Source organism: Scaptodrosophila lebanonensis, unplaced genomic scaffold (assembly GCF_003285725.1).
Source record: "Scaptodrosophila lebanonensis strain 11010-0011.00,11010-0021.00 unplaced genomic scaffold, SlebRS2 tig00000001-arrow-pilon, whole genome shotgun sequence".
NCBI lineage: Eukaryota > Metazoa > Arthropoda > Insecta > Diptera > Drosophilidae > Scaptodrosophila > Scaptodrosophila lebanonensis.
The window spans coordinates 16604286-16625864 of record NW_022060529.1 but is presented as its reverse complement, the minus strand read 5'-3'; the positions used below and the strand labels follow the sequence as shown (position 1 = coordinate 16625864).

Sequence of the window (21579 nt, the reverse complement as noted above, 5' to 3'; positions counted from 1 at the left end):
AGATATTGTGCTTATTTGAAAACTTTTGCAGAAAGGATAGACTTAATTTATAAATAACACATCCGCATAATTATGTATGCTTTCTGCTTAGACACGATTTTATATATTTTTATGGAATGTTTCTTCTTATTTCTGCTCTAGCCAAGTTCCCAAGTTAATTTTTTATATTTTCTTAACTGACATAGAACCGTAGAGTAATCCAACTTATGTGATCAGTAATTATAAATAATTTTTCGATATAAAAATCGTTTCAATAGAGGCGACCTATTTATTATCAAATTGTTTTCCAACCTAACATACTTTAAGGTATATATTTCTTTATTTAGCTATCTGTTTTTATTCCACATAATTAACTGCCAAATATAAATAAAACGAAACAGTCTGGTTTTCTTTGAATATTTTTCAATTTAACAACTGAAAGTTTTATGTTTTTCCTCCTTTGATACATCTGTTCGTTAAATTGACAAACTCATCAGATTCTAAAGAAAATATATTGTTTTTTATGCAAAGCTGATGCTAGCGAAAGCCATGTAATCATATCAATAGGTACTCTTGTTATTGTTCCGAAATATTTTTTAAAATTGGAGCACTTCCAATGCCACTGCCACTGCATGAATACAATTATGTTTGACCTTTATCGAAGCCACTCTGATGGCTTGATTCAAAAATGAAGCATAAACGGGTGTTAATTACGTTTAATATGAATGTCGTAAATAGATTGCGATGTGTCAGAATACTTATGCTGCAGAGTGCACCTTCGACTCTGCAGCTAACAGAGCATAAATCCCAAAGCCAAACCAAAACCAAAACAAAATTGCTAGACTTGCCAGCTAGCAAGTACTTTGGCAAATTATGCAATATTATGTAATTATACAGACAATCAGCGAAGGCAGCAGCAACAAACGCAGCGACCGCTAACGCTACGGCCAAAGTTTTTATTTTTATACGTTTTTCGTTTTTCGTTTGGTTTTAACTTGCTTTTGATCATGAAAAGCGCTGAACGTTGGCAGCGGCGTCAAAATGTGAAAATGATTGAGCGCATTATTTTCAAATTAGCGCGTGGCGTGGCTAAGATGCTGACGTCTCTCCCATGGCATGGCTCAGTTAGGCTCGACCGCTTTCGATTTCAAGTTCAGGCCAAACCAAAAAGCCAGAAAGAATACTTTGTTCCACACATTCGGGGTTCCAAGCGGCTGCGCGCCACTTTATTACATGGCTGTTAGCGCCTATGTTTGCTTTCTTCAAAGAAGCGTAACCAAATTGTTATAATTTCAGTTGCGCGATGTAATAACATCAATTGGACTTAAGGTCAAGGTTATGCATTTAAGTGCGGCACAAATGCGTGGCATAATGAGCTGCCAAATGTTTTGACTAGAATGTTTTTATTTTATTTCTTCTTGTTGTACGACTATGTATTTTATTTTTAATGCCTGATTATGTGAGCAGGTTAGTGCCAAGGTGTTGGGCTGCACGAAGCATCCAATTAATTGGCTTGCCAGCCAGTCCGATAGTGAGCATTCAAATGCCTTTATGGCAAGAATTGTGCACGACTGGCAATAGCAATAGAAGCAACAACAATTTAGCTTAACAACAAATTGAATTAAATTTATATAAATTATATATATGAGATGCGAACGCGCGCATCAGTTCAATTGCATGACTTGAAATAGAATCAAGTACGAGCACAAAAACAACAACACCAACACCAACACCAACGCCAACAGCAACAGCAACAACTACTTACTACTCGTCCCAATCTCGTACTCGTATGTCCGCTTACATTAGTCAAGCAAATTGTGGCCATTGTTATATTAGCTGTTTATTCTATAACGTGCGCTACTAATAATAAATAAATACAGCTTTAAATTTCTTATTGTTGTTGCTAATACTGCTGCCGCATTACACGTGACAAATGAATTGGCACAACGGCCAGAGGCGAGCGCTGGGGATGAGCATTTAGCATTGAACTGGCATTGAGTATAGATTGGCGAAAACATTTTGATTTCGCAGACAACAACAACAACAACAAGAAAACAGCGACAGCAGTAACAACAAAAAAAACAACAGCATCTACAATAGTCAATGAAAATGTCTGCAATCGGTGTAGCTGAAGTTTAAGCTGTGCGGCTATGCTTCCCACGCCAACTTAATTCAATTTTAATTAGAAACTTTTCAATGAAAAACAAAGATTAACCCGCTAATGGCTTTTATTTGATATACATAAATAATATTGGCGCGCCAATGATTAATTAATTTAAATTAAATTATTTCACCGTCATTACACTGTTAATCGAATTAGTACAATATTATTTTGTATCTCTCTACTAACTAGTGGTTTCAATATTATTATTTTAAGTATCTCTACTAACTGGTGAATAGTTGCTTAATGTGTTGAGACAAAGCCTGGTTTAAAGCAAAGAATAAATTTCCAATAAAATAGCTCATTAAAATCACTTTTAAATAAGCCCAATGAATTAAATCAATAAAATCTTCCAATTTTTTTTAAAATATGAATAAATAAAAATGAATATTAATAAATATAAGCATTACTGAAAAATTAGAAGTAATCGGACTTACCTATAGTATTTGCAGAAGTATTTCCTTTTTTGCTAATGCCGTAGATTTAAACTCAGACAAAATGTGAGTTCAGTTAAATTCTTAAAGAAAGAAAAAAATATTTTCAATATAACTGTTATGGCAATTATTATTATTTAATTAGTTCCTCAGATAAAAGAACATGTTCATCATAATACTCCCACTACTTAGTAGAATTGTGCAAATTTATAGTTATCTTTAAATTCTCTGCTTCATGAAAATAATAATTTATTAGAATTTAACAAAATGTAGTTAGCGCCAGTAGAGGGTTAAGCATAAAGCATATACTTATAAAGCCAATGACGGCCACCCTCGCTGTCAGCGCGCATAAAAGCCAAAAAATTATAAAAGCATCACGGCGGTCGGACCATCGGGTGGCAAGCAGGCAGGCAAGCAGGCAACAAGTTGCCGCACATTTACACCAGCGACCAGGCAGCGCAACAACTACAGCGGCAGCAGCAGAAGCAGCGGCAGCAAGAAACCTGCCGCTTTCTTTGCCCACAGCCCGAAAAATGATTCATGCACACGCCTAAGTTGCCAGCAAGACTCCTGCTGGCTGGTTGGCTGAATGGCTGCCTGGTTGCCTGGCTGGCCGGTCACAAATCGTCTCGCCAGAGCGCAGACTATTAACTTTGAAAGTTGTTTAAACAGGCGAGCAACAGCAACAATAACAATAACAAAAACAGCAACAGCAACAGGCAACAGCAGCAAGCTGGCAACCTCCACCTTCTACTTTTTGCATTGGGCGAAGGCAATACAACAACAAGCAGAACTAAAAAAGAAGAAAAAATAAAAAATAAAAGAGGCAGCTGCCGCATGCGCCTGCGCCTGCGTCTCGTCCCCAGCGTCCCCAACGTCGTCAGTGTCATCAGCGTCGCGGCTCGTGGGAATTGGATCATTAGAAGCAGCAAGCGTCGGCAGAAGTTGGTCAACTAGCCGCAGTCGCCAATGCTGCCACAGTTGTTGTTGTTGTTGTTGTTGCAGGCACAGCGTTTTGCATGTGTTTTGTTGGCCATGGCAGCAACGGCTGCCGTTCTTCTTCTTCTTCTTCTTTTTGTTGTTGTTGTTGCTGCAGCTTCTGCTTCTGCTTTTGCCAGTGTAACCAACGTGCCACCGCTGCCAGTTGCCAGTTGATATTGTTGTTGCTGCTGCTGTTGCACGCTGCCTTAAAGAGGCGCGATAAGTAAATGTGTCCGCGTCTCTTTTATTTGCACTTGCAGCGCACTTTTTTCTTTTGCCACAACCGTCGCTGTCGCTGTCGCAGTCGCAGTCACTGCCTCGTGCAACATTGGGCGACCCCAACTCTACTCTGCTGTTGTTGTTGTTGCTGCAGCTTCTGCTTCTACTGATTCGGCAGTTGTTGTTGTCGTCTCCGTCCTCGTCTTTGTTTGTTTATTTGTTTTGGCTTTTTGTTGCCTTGCTTGCTACTTTGGCTATGTTGCATGCGATTTATTTGTTTGTTGTCTTGTTGTTATCTGCGCGAGCTTTTCGTTACATATATATGTGTATATATAGTATATATATATTTGTTTTTGTTTTTTTTTTTTGGTTGTACTTCGGTTTCGTTTCGTTTTTGCTTTTATTGTGGCCATGCACTTTTTGCACCGTCGCCTGATTTCGGGAGTCAAAAGTCAATTAAATAAGAGCAGTGCACAGCTTGTACTTGTTGTTGTGCTCAGCTACTGTCGCCTCCTGTTGCTGTTATTGCTGTTGCTGATTTTTTCTTTACTTTGCGAAACGAGCAATTTGTGTAGTTATGTGGCCCATAGACTATGGGAACCATTTCACCAAGTTTTGCGCCCCAACTTTTGTGGGTGATTTATGGAATGTTGGCGCAGGCGGCAAGTTTGTTGCCTAAGTCTTTTGTTTTGCCATGATTGAGAGGAACTGAATGTGGCAAGCAGTACACACCTAATACGATCCATAAATGTAATATCTAAATTCAAGGCAGTTACAAAAGCATTACATACAAATTTATTTTGGCAGAAGAGAATAGGCAGCAGGTGATGAACAATTAGGACTAACTGCAAGCAGCTTAGATTATATGAATAAGTTTTAAATGAGAAGGCTACACTCTAAACAAGAATTTCTTTCTTCAATCAAATATGACCAATATCAAAAGTTGGATTCAAAAATCTTAAATACAAGTGGACTCTTTCCAATGGCCAAATATTTAGTAATAGTCCGTTGGAAAAACGTGGCTAGAAAAAATTGTCAAATGCTCGAGCTTTTACCAGAGGCTTAGTCCCCCTATCTCCTTTATATACAAGTAGATGTATAATGTTTCAATAAAATTTGAGTCTAAATGTTATACTTAAATAAAATTTTAATATATTTTTCTTCCGTAAAACAAGTCTAATATTTTGACGAGGCAAGAACTTAATTATTATATGAACTTCTGTCAGAATATATATCACTTAATAAATATATATATCTTTGCCCTCAGAGTACAAACGTATTTTTTAAATACCCAGCAGAAATGAAAAGAACTCTTTTGGAATAGTCAAAATATTATTTAATGTAGATAATTGTTTAACATCTGAAAACATCAGAAGAAATGCGACCTTAATGTATGCCAACATTTTTATGAAATGGAAACTAAGCAACCTCATTAGTCAAGTCTTATCATTATCAAGTCTTATCATTATCAAGTCTTATCATTATCATTATCATTATCATTATCATTATCTTTCAATTTATAATTTTCTATTATCTCTGTTAAAAAGTAATCTAATCATGTCTTAATCAGACAGTCCTCAATAAAATGAAATCTATGGAGCCCTATTACTCGTAATCCCACTTCACATATTTTCGGCTACTCCTCCAAACGTCCACCAATTTCATAATCCCATAGCTAACTGCTGCATGTTTCTGGCTGCCCCTCTGTCAACTTTCTAGGTGCTCTGCAGTCAGAAGTGACAGTCGACAATTAGATTGCCCGCATTGCATCGTGCAGCAGGCACTTCACTGCACTTCATCATCATCATCACCAGCACCATCAGCAGCGGTGGCAGCAGCAGCACCACCACCACCACCACCATCAAGAGCGTTTGCCTGCGAACTACTGCAAAATAAATTTATAAGAAGAGGAGAGGAAATTGCTTGGTTAACACAAATCATGAGAAACATCGGCAACCCAAGTCGGGCTAAAGTCATGTTGCAGTTAGCCGGCTCCCAGCCTCCTGTCTGCTTAACTGTCTGTCTTTCTGACTGCCTGCCTGTCTTCAGCGCTTTAAGCTTGACGTGCTGAGCTTTTTATTTTAAATGTTTTGTTGCCCCTTTTGATTCGCATGTGTCAAGTCATTGGCATCTAGTGCAGTTAAATGCTCATTGAATCAAACTTATGTACAGATGGACAGCAGTCAGCAGCAGCAGCAGCCAGCAGCAGTTAGCAGGCAGCAGCAACAACTCAACAACAAAATTTTATGCTAAATCATGCCGCCACAGCTTAAGCAATAACAACAGCAACACTAGCAACACTAGCCACCATCGAATGTAAAGTTAAAATGCAATTTCCGCGCGCTTACTAATTTGTACGCCAACTTTTGCATGGCATTCGAGTCGTTCGTTTGGAGTCTATTGTGGTTGTCATGTGATTAATTTGATGGGTGCTGCTGCGTACGGGTATGCCAAAGCATTTCACTAGGGGGCGCCAGCTGTCAATGCGACGCGACTCTGGCGTCACTTTAATGGACTGACTGCACTCCACTGCACTGCACTTTGCCAATTGTTAAATTTACTAGCTCGGCTTAGCCGGAGAGTTTTGCGAGCTCGACACGTCGAACCCAAATGTCAAGTCGAACACTTGTAACAACAATTGGCACAACGCCGCGAGCAGGCAACAGCAACAGCAACAACAGCAACTAAAACAAGCGCAGATTGCACTCATGTACGTACTCGTATACGAGTATGTCCGGGCGCCTGTCCATCCAAGTTTGTTTGTCTAAATAACATTTAAAATTGTAACAAATGCCACGGAGCTGTGCAAACGTGTGGCTGCCAGCCAAACGTTGCCAACAGCAACATCGAGCGCATAAACCTCGCACATTTTACACGCATTTGCATAACGAGCTGACTCCCAGCTAGAGATGGGAGCGTGATCAGCAGACAAGTAACATATAACATGTATATAGCTGAAGAAGTTTGAGTTTGATAATGTACTCTCTGCAACAAAAGCACAAATCAATAGAAGTTTAGCACGCCCTATAAATTATTATGAGGAGGGTTTCTGCAAAAGATCTTTGTAATAAAGAGCTGAAATGTTTTTTGTTTTCAATCGAAAATCTTAGTAATGTTATACATATTGGTTGTATTTAATGTTACCGATATTCCAATTGATATTTCATATTTTTTTTTTTTTAACCTTAAAAATGATATTCCAGATTGCTTTAGTTATTAATCTTCTTATATTCACGTTTCTTTCAATTAACAATATTTCTATTATTCAGTTAAGCTTTCTTTATTGGAAAAGGACGACTAAGACTATACGTTTAAAGAAATAATAAAGATCATATCAAAAAGGACATCGTTCTAAAGAAGAATTACAGAAAGTTTATAAATTTATAACATTTATTTTTTAATTAAACTAAGAAATGACAGCCCCAATTTCAGATTTAGGTAGATTTTAAGAACTTTCGAATAACTTAAAAGCTTAGGGCTATTGAAATGAAGCTTTACTGCGATAATTTAATTGCGATTCTAAGATGTAGACTTTTGGACTTTGTAAAAGGGAGGCTTAAGAATAATGTATTTAATCAATCGAACTTTTCAAACTAGTTGCCATTAATTTCTCTATTTTTATAATAAATCCAAAATTCGAAAACAATGCTATTTTTAGGAAGTTCTCAATTCGACTATATTTGTTATTTTTTTTTATATAAATATAGTCTTAAAAGTTTAATTGTGTTTGAACATTTTTTAAAATTGTTGTGAATATTTTCACACGACATGCTCCGCTTTAGCCTTAAGCCTGAGATATTGCGGTCTCAGTTGCTGCAAGCTGCACACAGGCTTATAGCACTGTTTGTAGTAGTTGTTGTTGTTGTTGTTTCTGTCGCTCCGTGGCAATTGTGTCGCGGCACGCATGTGGGCTACGTACGAATGAACGTACACCGCTCTCTTTGTCAGCCATTACCACGAAAAGTCGACCTCAGCCGGTGTGCAAATTTGAATTTGTAAATCATATTCTATTGAAAATTAGTTTGAAGTCGTTTTCCGTTAATTTAACAGCGCATATAATTTGTTGGCAGTTGTTTTCAAATTTTAAGCGGAAATTGCACAAGCACTTGGCACATTTAGCAGCCGACTGGAGCATTGAACTGATGGGCAATTCGTAAGGTGGTTAACTCTTGAAGTTCCTATGGTCTCTTGTGGTCAGTGGAATTTTCAATGACAAAACCTTGCAGCAGGCAGACAGAGGCTGGCTGACATTCAGGCATTCGCAATTTACAATTCACAATTCGCCTTGCAATGCATTTAAATTTCTCATGAGCTCATAAAAATAGTTACAAATTAATTATAATGACGGCAGTGCTCTGGCGCACATTATAAATCCAAGCAACTGCGACGGCGACGGCGACGACGAGTGATGTGCACATTTCCTGCTTGACAAGTTAAAGCTGTTGCAGAGACAGACAGCCAGACAAATGGACAGACGGTGGGACAAAGAGACAGCTACGATGATGCTTAACTTAAACTAAGCACTTTTCATAGTTCATAATTATAGTGTTTTAGATTTATGTTTGTAGTTTAGACAGCAGCGTGGCGAAACAATTAGCCCCACATTAGAAAATCAAACGAAAGACCCAAGCAACAAACTCGACACTCATTCAAGTAAAACTCTAGACTCTAGTCACTAGTCTCTGGGCGTTTGCAAAATTTCTACATGTATTGGCAGCACTCGCTCATAATTCACACTCGAGCAAATGATGATGGATTACCAATGCAATGGGGCGGTTGAGAGACAGAAAGATGACAGACGGACACGCACAAAACAAACAAACGTGGCTGGAATCGTGGCTACCCTAACCGACAGAACTGCACCACCAGTCTGAGCTAACTAAGTATGAGATGCATTCATTCAATCACGCAACTCCCAAATGTGCATTGCGTCAAATTCGAGAGAAACAATCATTTGTCAAAATGTTGTAAAAGTTGTTACTGCTCCGATGTGCAAACAATTAAGCAATTTGGCAGACTCCTTTCAAAGGCTCTTCTTCCTCTCTCTGCCTTTCTCTCTCTCTCTCTCCCTCTCTCTATCGCACGCACAAAGTGTAACAAATAATAATTTCCACACGCAGCAAACGGCCGACAAACGAATATGATTGATCATCACTCCCCGAGGGCACAGGGCCATACACTATAGTATATATATATGTATATGAGGCAGGGCCAGTGCCATGAAATTGCAAATATACTCGTACGTACACAAAATGCCAAAATGTTCGACGACCCAAATGGCCGAATGGCAGTGTGTGAAATTTGTGCAGTTCTGTTGCAGTTCCTGAGAGTTAGTCGGATGAGTAACATTTGACAAATTGCTTACAGACTGGCTGGCCATGACGAAGCACACTCAGACCCAGACCCAGACCTCATCTCTTGGGCTAGGCCGGGCAATGCCCAGAAATGCCTGAGGTATTTGTAACGGGCGTGCGGGCCCACGATGAAAAAGAAAGCGCGCTCTAACACGCTATATAACAATTTTGACAATTTCTGCTGAACATTAAGTTTAGTCAGCCAACTAGCTGAAAATATTTGTATTCCACTATCATGACTCATATGGTGATCCAAGCAACAACAACAACAAAACCAGAGCAAAAACCAAACACGTGTTCGTGCATGAGTACGAAGTTAATTATTAACCCCAAGTAGCTCTGAAAAAGGGAACGAAAAATAATTTAAAAGTAATTCAAATTTTTACAACAAAATTTTCGATAAAGAAAACAATTTTTACTTTAGTTGAACCCATATATTAAATATTAATTTAAATAAAACATATTAAAATGTGAAGATAATTTGCACAAAAGCAATTAATCAAACAAAAAAAAATCATCATTTATAAAATGCACAAATCAGTTTAAGAGACTTAATACTTAATTAACTTTAAATATTACTTGGTACAAGTAAATGGATCTTTGATCAAAAAATCACACATCATCATTTATTAACTTAATGACACTGAAACAAAATTGTTCCGAGCTTGAGACATGGTTTTATTTATCAATAAAAATGAAAAACAAATCTTCTTCTTTTTATTAAAAATTTAAAATGCAGCAACGTACCTTTAGCAGCTGTATTTATGCGGATTATTATCGTTAGACATATGTGTCTGATATAAGTAATATGTCATACCAATAAGCCTCACTCTTTTGTCCATTTATTGTCTGATGCCGCAATAGCTAGTATCATTCAATTAAAATTCATTAAATGAATACAATGTCTTAGCATTTTTAGAATCAATTGCTTTCATGACTTAGTGCTCTTTATTGGGTTAACAGTGCTTCAAGGGCCGACAACTCAAACAACAAGCATGCCAGCCAGTTTAGCGACAGGTGAACGGCAGTTCCAACATTTTTAAACTTCAATGGAATACTGTTAAATAAAAGCTCTATAAACAATTCATCTGATGTTCCCACTCAATTGATTAACTTAATTTAAAAGCAGAATAACAAAATTGTCCACAAATCTTCATCATCTCAACGCCCAATTTAACTTGAATATTCTCCAAGATTTTGTACGAACGAATATCTTTTTGAACATCGCATAGTCATGCAAAAAGTAGAACAATTTACGAAGCATGCTCTAGGCATGATTTCATTTTAATTAAATTATGTTTCTTATTTATATTGTTGTAGTTGTTGTTGTTGTTGTTGTGTGTGTTGCTCGTTTGCGCTTTTTTATAATTGCATGCAAAGGCTATAAAAGCTCAAGTCGGACAAATTATTTCATATGCAGCTACAATGCTTTGCATTAAAGTGCGAGTACACCACAGAGTACCAAGGTCAGCGTTGTGGGCAATTATCATAATTTTTTGCGCTTATTTGGCAAAACAAAGCAGCAGAGCTCGTTGGCTCTTTGCCATGCCAGCCTCAATGCCTCGACGCGCTGCTGACTTTGTTAATGGTACTTAGCTTTGGCTTTAGCTTCGACAGCGACGGCGAAACTGGAGTAAACGTGCTTTTAATTTTAGCTGAATTATTTTTAATAATTTCATTTTTTTAATAAGCCAAGCTACAAAGCGTTTTTTTTTTTTTTGTATTGCATCATCGCGCGTATTATACAAATAGAAGAAAAAATTTACAAAATTCTACTTGCTATTTTTGTTCAAGTAAGGTTAACAATAACAGCAACAGTATTAACAACAATACGCTTCAGTCGCTATAATTAATCACACAAACACCAAATCAACAACATCAAAACATTTTTGGGCTGTCTGTTCGCCGAGCCAGACGAGTTTGTTGATGATGACGCGCGACTTTTAAATGGACTGCAGTTGGGGATTTTTGAAACTCTTCTTTTGATAGACGCAAATGTATACCAACTAATTATAATAAATTGATAAATTGGCACAAACTGTTGGCAGTCGAACTCATCAATATTCGAGGAAATAAACGCGCACAACATTTTGCAAATACAAATACAAATTAGTCGCCCGATTGCTACCAGAGACAAACAACAAACAAAACATCTTGATTATGCAAAATATATTCATATACATTATACACTGTTTCAAATTGCATTGTTTATTTGCAGCTCGTGTCTAATTTATAACACTTTCACCTAATGGCTGTTAATTATGGTTTTAGCCAACATTTTGGTAGCCTAAACGAGCGCACAGCTTCAAAGCTCCAAAATTACGCAATATCAGTTAAGAAAACCTGTAAGATTGCGCGGGTCGTCTAAGAACAATGGTGCTTTAAATTTCCGAGAAAGCAAGATATGTCATTGAAGCATTTATATAAATAGCCAAAACTTCAATAGCAAGCCTGTTAGTTAAAAAGTTATAGAAAACAAAACTAGTCGCTTTAGGACAATAAAAATGGGAACAATAATAATCAAATATATTTTATTCTATTCGTCCATTAAGGATCAGAGAGTTAATCAACTTAAAAATGTGAAATTTCCTGAAATGTATGAGGAACATTAAATGCCGTTTCCTGTAAATAAAAAGTTATAAGCTTCCAAAAGGGCTGATTTATATCTCTGCAATTAAGCTATATAACTTCTTAAAAGGGATATTGCAACAACAATCGAATAGTTCTATGCAAATCGAGGGCTATTATTCTTTCACATTCACTATAAAAAAATAAAATAGATAAATAAAAAATTCCAGAAATAAATTTCAATTTCAAACTTGAAGAACACATCTTAAATTTAAGAATCTTATTTTTCTTTAAAATTTTGTGTTCAAATCTTAACTCAGTAGAAGACTTTAAAAATCTATTTTCCAACTTAAACATGTCTTTATTTGCTGCAAAAAGCCTTATTTCCAAATATAAATCTATTAAAAGAACGATGAATAATTTTCTTCGAACAACCCACGATTAAAACGTGCTGAACAGCCAACAATTTAGAAAATGGTAGCATCTGGGGTAATGAGCAGAATTAAGTGAACGCACAAGTCAAACGCCAGACACTTGAAATAAATTCAAACACGACACTGAACAAGTTTGGAGCACGCGGCGGCTACTTAATGCGAGCAGCGACTTTAACTTCGTGCCTTTTTTTCATGTATTGTTTGTAAATCTGGCTTATACCAGAATCGATAGTTTTAACAAACAACAGACTGAGCGATCTGCTATGTCTACGCAACTACTGCTACACACATGTCTACTATATACAACTATGTATATATCGTAAATGATTATCTCCCTGTCTGTTATAATGAAAGCTACAGGAATGTGTCGCCTGTCTGCGCTGTAAAATAAATGTTTATTGCTTTTTAATATTGCACATTGTCTGCATAAATTTCACGCCAGTCAACGCTGTCAGTGAAGAGCCAATCGGTTGGTCCGACCAGTTGCTTGCAATTTGGTTTTTTTTTTTTTAAATTCTTCTTCTATGCTTTTTGATTTAAAATCAAACTAAATCTGTTGCTGGTTGCTAAGAAATCCACCACCAAGTTGTTGAAACTTGAAACTCATAATTTTTAATTTATTTTATGTGATTTTTATTTGTCGATTAATCCACGAAAGCAACAATAACAACAACAACAACAACAACAGCAGCAGCTATAGCAATGGCAATGCGATAGCTGACGACGCTTTATGAAACCTAAACGTAACAAAATTTATTTGCTACCCAGGCCCAGGCAATCCGACTGGTTAAACTGAGGCCAACTCAACACATAACACGAAATCAGATTAGCATGTTTTACAGGCGCACCGAACAGGCAAAAGGAGCTGAGTGAACTAAGCCAATTGGTGTGGCATTCTTGGCCCGGTCAAAGTTTCAGGGGCGGCCGAGATACAGAGAGAGAGAGAGGGAGAGAGACGGGGCGAGGGCGACAAAGAAGTGGCAGGGATTTGGATTTGCTCGTGTTGCAAAAGTGAATGTGTTGGATGCTTTCTCTACTTTGTAATGTGCCAATTGTTTGGACAGATGAGAAAAATTATTGCCATGGACTTGGCAGTGGGGCAATTGGAGCTATAAAACATATTGCGGCCATTCGAGCTTAAGCTGCCAGTGGGTGCTGCAGCTTTCAGCAACAATGTGAGAATAAAGCCGGCTGTTTAATCAAATACTTAGCATACTTGGAATTATGTGAACGACTTTCTAGCTTTGCGTTAGTGCGTGCTCCAATTTGGTTCCTTTCTGCGTATATACTTGTATGTTGCCCTGGCCTTGTCCGAAAACAAACAGTGACGTTGCCGCTAACAACATAGGCTGGCCAAATGGCACCAAACAAGCGAACCAACAAACGGACAAACGGACAACGAGAATAACAACAATGATGGCAATTTGTTGATAAACATTTCGCTCGCAATAAATAAACAAATACGTATATTCCCTGGGTACAAAGTTGCGCCTGCTGCTTGTTTGCTAGACTCACAGTTAGCGTCAGAGCCGATCGCCTGCTGGATCGGGACATAGCCAGCCCAAAGACCCAACAGGCAACTCCATATAAATGCAAATGCTCTACACGCTGCTTGTTTGCTCGCTCGCTTGGTGCTGCTGCTGCTGCTGCTACGTTTGCTGCTTTGGGGCAATTTTTCATTTGATTCCATCTTCATATTTTATTATGCCCAAGCCGAGTCGTCGACTCGACTCGACTCGAGTCGAGTGCAAGTACGCCACGATCCGCACGGTCCGCAGCTAACTTGGCCGGCTGCCGGCCGCCCCGTCCATTTCCATTTGTCCACAGTGTCGGGTCGCAAAGCGTTTTTCTTTTTGTTGATACCAATTCCCCGATATGACAAACTATGTTTGCATTTTAATTTTTAATGCGTGTGAATTTCGCTGGCGGCGCACTTGCCCGGCGAGTGAGGGAGAAAGATGGGGAGATGCTCGTGTCATGATTTGCTGTTGCTTTTAATTGAAATTTTATGAATTTATTGCTTTAGTTTTTGTAGTGCATGGCGACCGATTTCCCAAAACGAACTAATGTTGTTTTTCCTGCTCTTTATTTTCTTTCTCATGTTCCTCCCAGATGAATCAGACGTGCAAGGTCTGTGGAGAGCCGGCGGCCGGTTTTCATTTTGGCGCGTTCACATGCGAGGGATGTAAGGTAAGTTGAAATTGAAAACATTGGCATTATATGGTCTTTGATTTGCAAAATAGAGCACATAAGTGTGATTGCAATCCTTTTGAGTGTACTCTGAGAGCTCACTTTGGGGGTGATCCCATTTGTAATTAGGTTTGACGGGAAAATTAAGCAATAAAGTTTTAAGGATAGAACTTCAACATTATTATTTATGTCATATTTTAATACACAAGTGCAAGATGTAATATCATTATGAGTTATTATTTATATAAAACAAAGGGTTGTTCTATCACTCATGAACTCATTTCAAACCTAAATAAACTAATATCAGTTATTAATGTAAGTAAACACCGAAACATCGCCTATTGATGATCTATTTTTTCAATTTGTTAGCTGCATGATATATATGGCCGATGCATCGGTCTTTGCTTACAGAAAATTACATTTGTAGACACTTTTTAGTTAATTTATTTTATTGCGCTTTAAATATATACAACTTGTCCATACAGTTGAGAAGATAGCCCAAGTCAGAATATCCACTGTCGAGTTTAAGAACAATACGACTTAAACCTTTTAAACAAGTGTTATTTTTCGGCCACAGAAACTACATCTAACTGACCCAACCGGTATAGCCATGTTCCTCAATACGTCCGTCTGTCTGTTTGTTTCTATGTAAGCTGGTATCTCATTTTGAAAGGTATTGCAACATAGGCTTATATTATTTCTGCACACAGTCAAATCAAACCGGATCGGGGCACTTTATCCCATAGCTGTCAAAGGTCAGGTTTCAAAAAAGTTATTTTTACAAAAACTGTTATTGGATAGTTTATTGGCTTACGAGTACATAAAGATAATGCGCCGTTTCGGTCTTGCTGGTTTTTCTATATCATATTCTAAGTAGAAATAGTATGTTAGGTAAAAACTGAGAAATACATTTGCAAAGGCATATAGAGTTCGGTGCGGCGAAAACTTTTACTTGTGTTTTTATTAACTTGATGTCCACAAAATAAATTCATTTTTTGAAAACTTCAAGCTAGAATTGATGCATCGAAGTTTTCATGCGATGCATCGGCAGTGCATAGAGTACTTATTTTGAATGCATCGATATACATTGATGTTTAAATTTAATTTCCATTTTTTTTTCTTTCTTACACAAATTTAATTTTAAATAACATTGGTTTCTGCTTTGGTTTAAGCCCTCGGTTACACTTTTTACCGACCTATTTTTCAGCTTAAGTAAATTTAATTCAAATAGGCAATGTTCAGAAATAGTAAACCATATATTTTCGATAGTTGGCTGTGCTTACTAATTCGCTTTAACAACTGAATCCACATTAATATGCAGATATATGTAGACTTGATCTTCATTAAACGGTCTCTATTAATAATTTTTCTTTGTTGTATTCCGTTCCACTTCAGTTTAGAATTTGTTTGAATGTAAATTTCAAATACTGATTTGAATGTGTTGCCCATTACTAATCGGATTCAATTTTTGGCTCTTGTGGCTTCTTGGATTAGTGTACATATTACATTTAATTGCAGTTAATAGTAAGAAATAGTCGTTGATCTGTTTTGAAAACTTTTCGCTTTTTTTTTGCCTATTTCTACACCGTTTTACAAATCTATAAAAAAAAAGCTTCAATTACAACTTTATTTTACAAAGAATTTTCAATATCGGGTACCGTTTCGATTATATAGCTCAACACGCTTATCTGCATCTAAAGAAAAACCATAAAACAACTCACATCGAGAGTAAGAAGCACTTATAGTTATATTTTTAGCAACCTTTTACAACTATAATTGATATTCAAACATAGTCTACAATTGATAAATCTTTAGCTCTCGGAGTAATAAGAGTAATTCCCATCACTTTTTACTTTATTTTCGATATCACGGCCATTGACATTTTAGTGCACAGCCACAAATCGCATGCCATTCGTGACAAAGCCAAAAATGATGGGGCCATTCTAAACTGGAATGCTCGGTTTATTGCGATGGTGCTGCACAACAAGATATCGCCTTGGGCTAAGTTCAAAGTTAACAAAGCGGCCACAAATAATTGATTTAAATATGCCTTAATACAAGTATTAAAAAAAGAAGAAGTTGTCTGTCTATCTGTCTGATTGAGTCTGATCTGTCTATCTGGCTTGATTCGCTCCGCTTGCCACCAAGGAGAAAAGGTCGACTAACGTACAATTTGTAGGTCAACAATATTTGATTTGTGCTTGCCTCGAATTGGCGTGGGCCGGCTAATTCAACGCCCACCAAACAAAAAGCACCGCTCCAATGATGCAGCGCGCACATAGGGCCAAAAGAGGCAGATGGAAAAACAAACAGACAGACAAACAAAAGTGAATCTGCCTTGGCTGTGTGGCACAAAATTGCTTGTAAATAGCCATTTAAATACGCGCAGTCGGTCGAAGGCAACGAAAGCAACAACGACAACAACAGCAACAGAAACAGCAGCAACTACAGCAGTCAACTGATGGTCGCTGCTCTTTCAAACGAAACTGAAAACTGAAAACCGAAAAAATCCTCCATTTCCATTTCCGACCCAGTAATCTTGATGCCCAATTAACCTTAAAAGTGGATTTTCGCATTGTTTTGGAGCTAGGCAGTTCAATTTGCGTCTCTGCCCCCGCCACCAACTTCCCCAAATCGCCAACTCCGACTCAAAACTCCACCTACGAAGAACAAAAACAAAACCAACAACAACAACAACAAAAATAAAGAGCTGCTACGCTCGGCGCATGAGTGAGTCCGACGATGACGATGACGCTAACACCGACGATGCTGACTGAATGCTGACAAACTGTCTGGCTGTCTGGCTATCTGGCTGTCTGACCGTTTGTCCGCCCGTCCGTCCGTCTGTCTGTCTGTCTGTCTGACAACGCCAACTTGATTGCAAGTTTTTGGGCCTCGCTGTGCGGTGATTTACTGCCAACATAGCAACTTGGCATAAGTGTTGCACAGCTATAACCTTTGCAACATGCTCCGACTCAGCAACAAGTCAGCCACACAGCCACACAGCCCCGGCAACAAAGTTACAGACGGCAGCAGCTACATGTTGTACTCTTTTCATGCCTCTTTGTTGTTGTTTCTGCTGCTGCTGCCGACGCCGCCGCATTGAATTAAATTGTTTGTTTGCTTTGTTGCAATTGATTGTGCCCCAGCCAACGGTTAATGGTGTAGGTGTAGGTGGATGTGCATGTCGATTTAGTTTGCAGAGCATACGCTCTGTGTGAACCAACAACAGCAACAACAACAACCAACAAGAACCATGCCCGCTGCTGATGAATCATCAGAAAAAATTTAATGAACATTGAATATGATTTTGTCGTATTGAATGACATCAGAGCCATGGCTCTGAGGGGCATGTTGAGAGGCCTGAAGAGCCTAAAGTGCACAGAACTGCGCATCAACTGAGTAGTGGAGCTGTAGTTAAAGCGTTTAAGTATCGATTAAGTATCTAAAGCATTGTGTAGCATCAAGTGGGCACGAAAATTGATAAATTTACGCTAGATCGTGCAAAACTTTTCAACAGTAGCTACTGAATCAGAAGTTATTTTATTTTAAAAACCAAAGCAAGTATCCGAAACTAAAGCGTAAGCAAATGTAGCTCAATCAATAAAAGATACAATTCAAATAATTGCTTTGTACAAACGATGTATCGAAATACCACTTTAAGGTCAAGGCTGGTCAAGGCAAGGAAATGGCTGCAGGTCTTTAATTTAGAAAAATTACTGAGTTGTGCGAAATGAAGTTTTTTTCATGGATCTAGTATTCCGCTTGTTTTTTACTACCCAATGCTTAAGGCCAATATAACTTCATCATTTTGGATGTGCATATAAATTTAAACTTCTTTGGCCAACTTCACAAACTTCCCCCAATTGGTTCTAAAGCGTCCTCTGAAAATAGGAATAGTTTTTCGAGTTAAAATGACTTAATTACTCAACAAAAGTAATCCTAAGCATTAGTTAAATCAATATAAAAATAACTTCGTTCCCACTATTTTCTTAATAAAGACCGATCAGACCAGACCCCACACCTCTGCCCTAAACAGGCAACAGCTAGCTGTCTTTATAGCTAGTTAGCTAATTATTTTGGTGGTTTTTTGATGCCTACTTGTATAGGTATCAAATGTTTATGATTAACAATCGAATCAAGAAAGAGTTAAAATCATATTAAGGACTTATATACTTGTAAGTATTGAAAATGGCCGCAACTTTAGTTTTTAGTAAGAAATTTATTATAGAATGTTAACGTATTATTAATGATAATTTACAAAATTCTTTCCTTAATACAATTCTATTTTATTCCTTATCATCAAATATATTTGGGTTACAGAACAGTTATGTTAGAAGCATCTGAATAATTCACATCTTTCTTTATCCATTCACTTTGCAGTCGTTCTTCGGCCGTTCGTACAACAATCTCTCCTCCATATCGGACTGCAAGAACAACGGTGAATGCATCATCAACAAGAAGAATCGCACGGCCTGCAAGGCGTGTCGTCTCAAGAAATGCCTCATGGTGGGCATGTCAAAGAGCGGCTCACGCTACGGACGTCGCTCCAACTGGTTCAAGATCCACTGTCTGTTGCAGGAGCAACAGCAGCAGGCGGCGGCTGCCATGGCGGCACATCACAACAGTCAGCAGGCTGGTGGCGGTGGTGGCGGTGCGAATGGTGTGAAGGCCATGACAGGCGTGCCACCGCCAGCAGCGGCTGCCGCTGCTCTCGGCATGCTTGGGCATGCCGCCGGTGCCTATCCCAGTCTCTATGCTGCGGCGGCGGGGCCGCGCAGCAAGGAAGAGCTCATGATGTTGGGCCTAGATGCCGGGGACTATGCTGCCCTGAAACATCCGGCGGTTGCATCCCCATCGGTCAGCTCACCAGACTCGCACAACTCCGACAGTTCCGTGGAGGTGAGTGTGCGTGGCAATCCGCTGCTGCACTTGGGTGCTAAGACGCCCACATCCGGTTCTGGGGGCTCTGACGGGATACAAAGTGCTGTTAGCACAGTGCCAGGTCGACCACCGCAGTTGCGCAAGGATATGCCACCGTTTCTGCCCTTGTCCTTTCCCGGCTTGGGCTCCATGCCCGTCATGCCTCCGCCTGCCTTTCTGCCACCCTCGCATCTGCTCTTTCCTGGCTACCATCCCGCACTGTATTCGCATCATCAGGGTCTGCTGAAGCCCACGCCGGAGCAGCAGCAGGCCGCTGTGGCCGCTGCGGCGGTGCAACATTTGTTCAACTCGAGCAACGCAAGCGCCGTCCAGCGGTTCGCGCCTCAAGCGCCCATCCTTTCGCCCTTTACTGCACAGCTCAAGGAAGAGCCGACAGCGCAGCACAGTCCCAAGAGCGATGTAGCCACTGCCTATAATAACAACAACAATAATAACAACAATCACATAATACCAAACGGCAGCAAGGTGGCGGCCGATGAGCTTACGAAACGATTCTATTTGGATGCAGTGCTCAAGTCTCAGCAGCACAGTCCGCCCCCGTTGGCGACCAAACTGCCCCCGCACAGCAAACAGGACTATTCCATATCGGCGCTGGTCACACCCAACTCGGAGAGTGGGCGGGAGCGTGTGAAGAGCAGACAGAGTAATGGCGAGCTGGACGAAGAGGATGGAGATGGCTCAAGCGCGGCTAAAGTCGCTGAAGATGAAGAGGAGGAAGATCTAGTGGTGTCCATGACGCCACCTCGCTCACCTGCTCAGCTGACACAAGCAGCCGCAGTGGGTGAGGAGCGGACAGAAGCACAGGATAACCCCATAGACCTGAGCATGAAAGCCACCGGCAGCTGCGTGAGTTCCAGCACGCTCAGCCGCAAGAGCAGCGCTCACGACAGTGATAGCAACGAGGCGAGGCTAGATGAGGAAGAGCTGGAGGTGTCAGCCGATGGCGAAAAAGGAGCTGATGCTCAGCGGGATGGGGATGGGGATGGGGAGGTAGAGGAGGAGGAGGACAACAGTACCACAGAAACCGTCAAGACTAGCATTGAACAGTGCAACAATAACAATAATAACAACAACAAAAACAACAACAGTAGCACAAGTGATAATGAAGCGACATCGGATCAAGTGGGCCTGGGACTGGTAAAGCGTAAGTTGGATGAGTTGCACAGAGAGGTCTGCGAATCCAATAGCAAACGCGTTAGGACTGAGGTCGCACTGGACGCGCCCGTCAAGATGGCCAACTCCAATGCGCTCGATCTAACCACAAAGGTTTGAGAAAATGGCCGCCATCAAGTGCTCAAAATTTTAGCCCCCCGCTATGCCAAAAATGTCCCAAAAGCCATTCAAAAATATATAAAAATTCTATAACCAAAACCTTCGCTTTGATTAACAAGCTCTATTTAAGAGTTTGTTGCGTGCCGCCATTGTTGTTGTTGCTGCTGTTGTTATTGTTGCTGCTGCTGTTGGCCATGTTATCACATCGTTTAAAACAACTAACGAAATTGCAAAAATATGCTAAGCCAAACAGCGCACACGTTGAACCATCGATTAGCATAAGAGTCAGCCGCTCAAACAGTCGCTCGGTCGCGTTTCAAAAAAAAAAAAAAACCGAAAAACAGTTCCAAACTATAACAATCAGCGTTGTCTTCGATGTAGTCGCCGTTAATAATATGCAACGAATTATAAACAAATTTTTCGGTTAGCCAAAATACATATATACAAGTATTTATTTTTTGTAGAACGCACAAAGGTGACAGAAGACAACAGATCAGCAGGCGGCTGAAAAGAATAGCAATAACAACAACAACAAAAACAAAAACAATAGGCAAGAGCCTAAACTGTAGCAGGCGAATAAAAAAATGCGGCAGAGATTCGTTTATTTATCTGTATTTGTATCTTTTGCATAATGTAGTAGTGGAATTTGTAATATTAAGTTTCGTTTTTAAAAGAAAATTTATACTACCTACGAGTATATACTATACATACGATTTCTTAAATAGGCACTCAAATATTTAATATGTAGCTTCAAATTGTATAAAGCGTAATCCGAGCTGTATTCAATCTAAACAAATTCATTTTTATAGCGAATTTCAAAGGCATAAACTACAATGTGTTTGATTGCTTTAGTTTGCGAAAGATATTAGTCACAATTAGCAAATTTTTATAGTTATACAAAAACATAAAATTACGTTTAAAAAAAAAAAAAAAAAAACACACACAAAAACGAAGCACAAAGTTGTATAGCATAAATTATTATTATTATTATTGTATTTTGTATTTTTTATTATTTTTATGCAAATTTGCGCATAACATAAAAG

At 39.0% G+C, this 21579-nt stretch overlaps 1 protein-coding gene across 1 annotated transcript; it reads left to right on the top strand.

Moving 5' to 3' along the window:
* The first annotated feature begins 14242 nt into the window (after positions 1-14242).
* On the top strand, positions 14243-21259 carry LOC115633902 (knirps-related protein). The gene is made up of 2 exons (XM_030531406.1): positions 14243-14320; positions 18704-21259. The coding sequence occupies exons 1-2, from the start codon at positions 14243-14245 to the stop codon at positions 20534-20536; spliced, it is 1911 nt and encodes a 636-aa protein (XP_030387266.1). The 3' UTR covers positions 20537-21259.
* Positions 21260-21579: the final 320 nt, after the last annotated feature.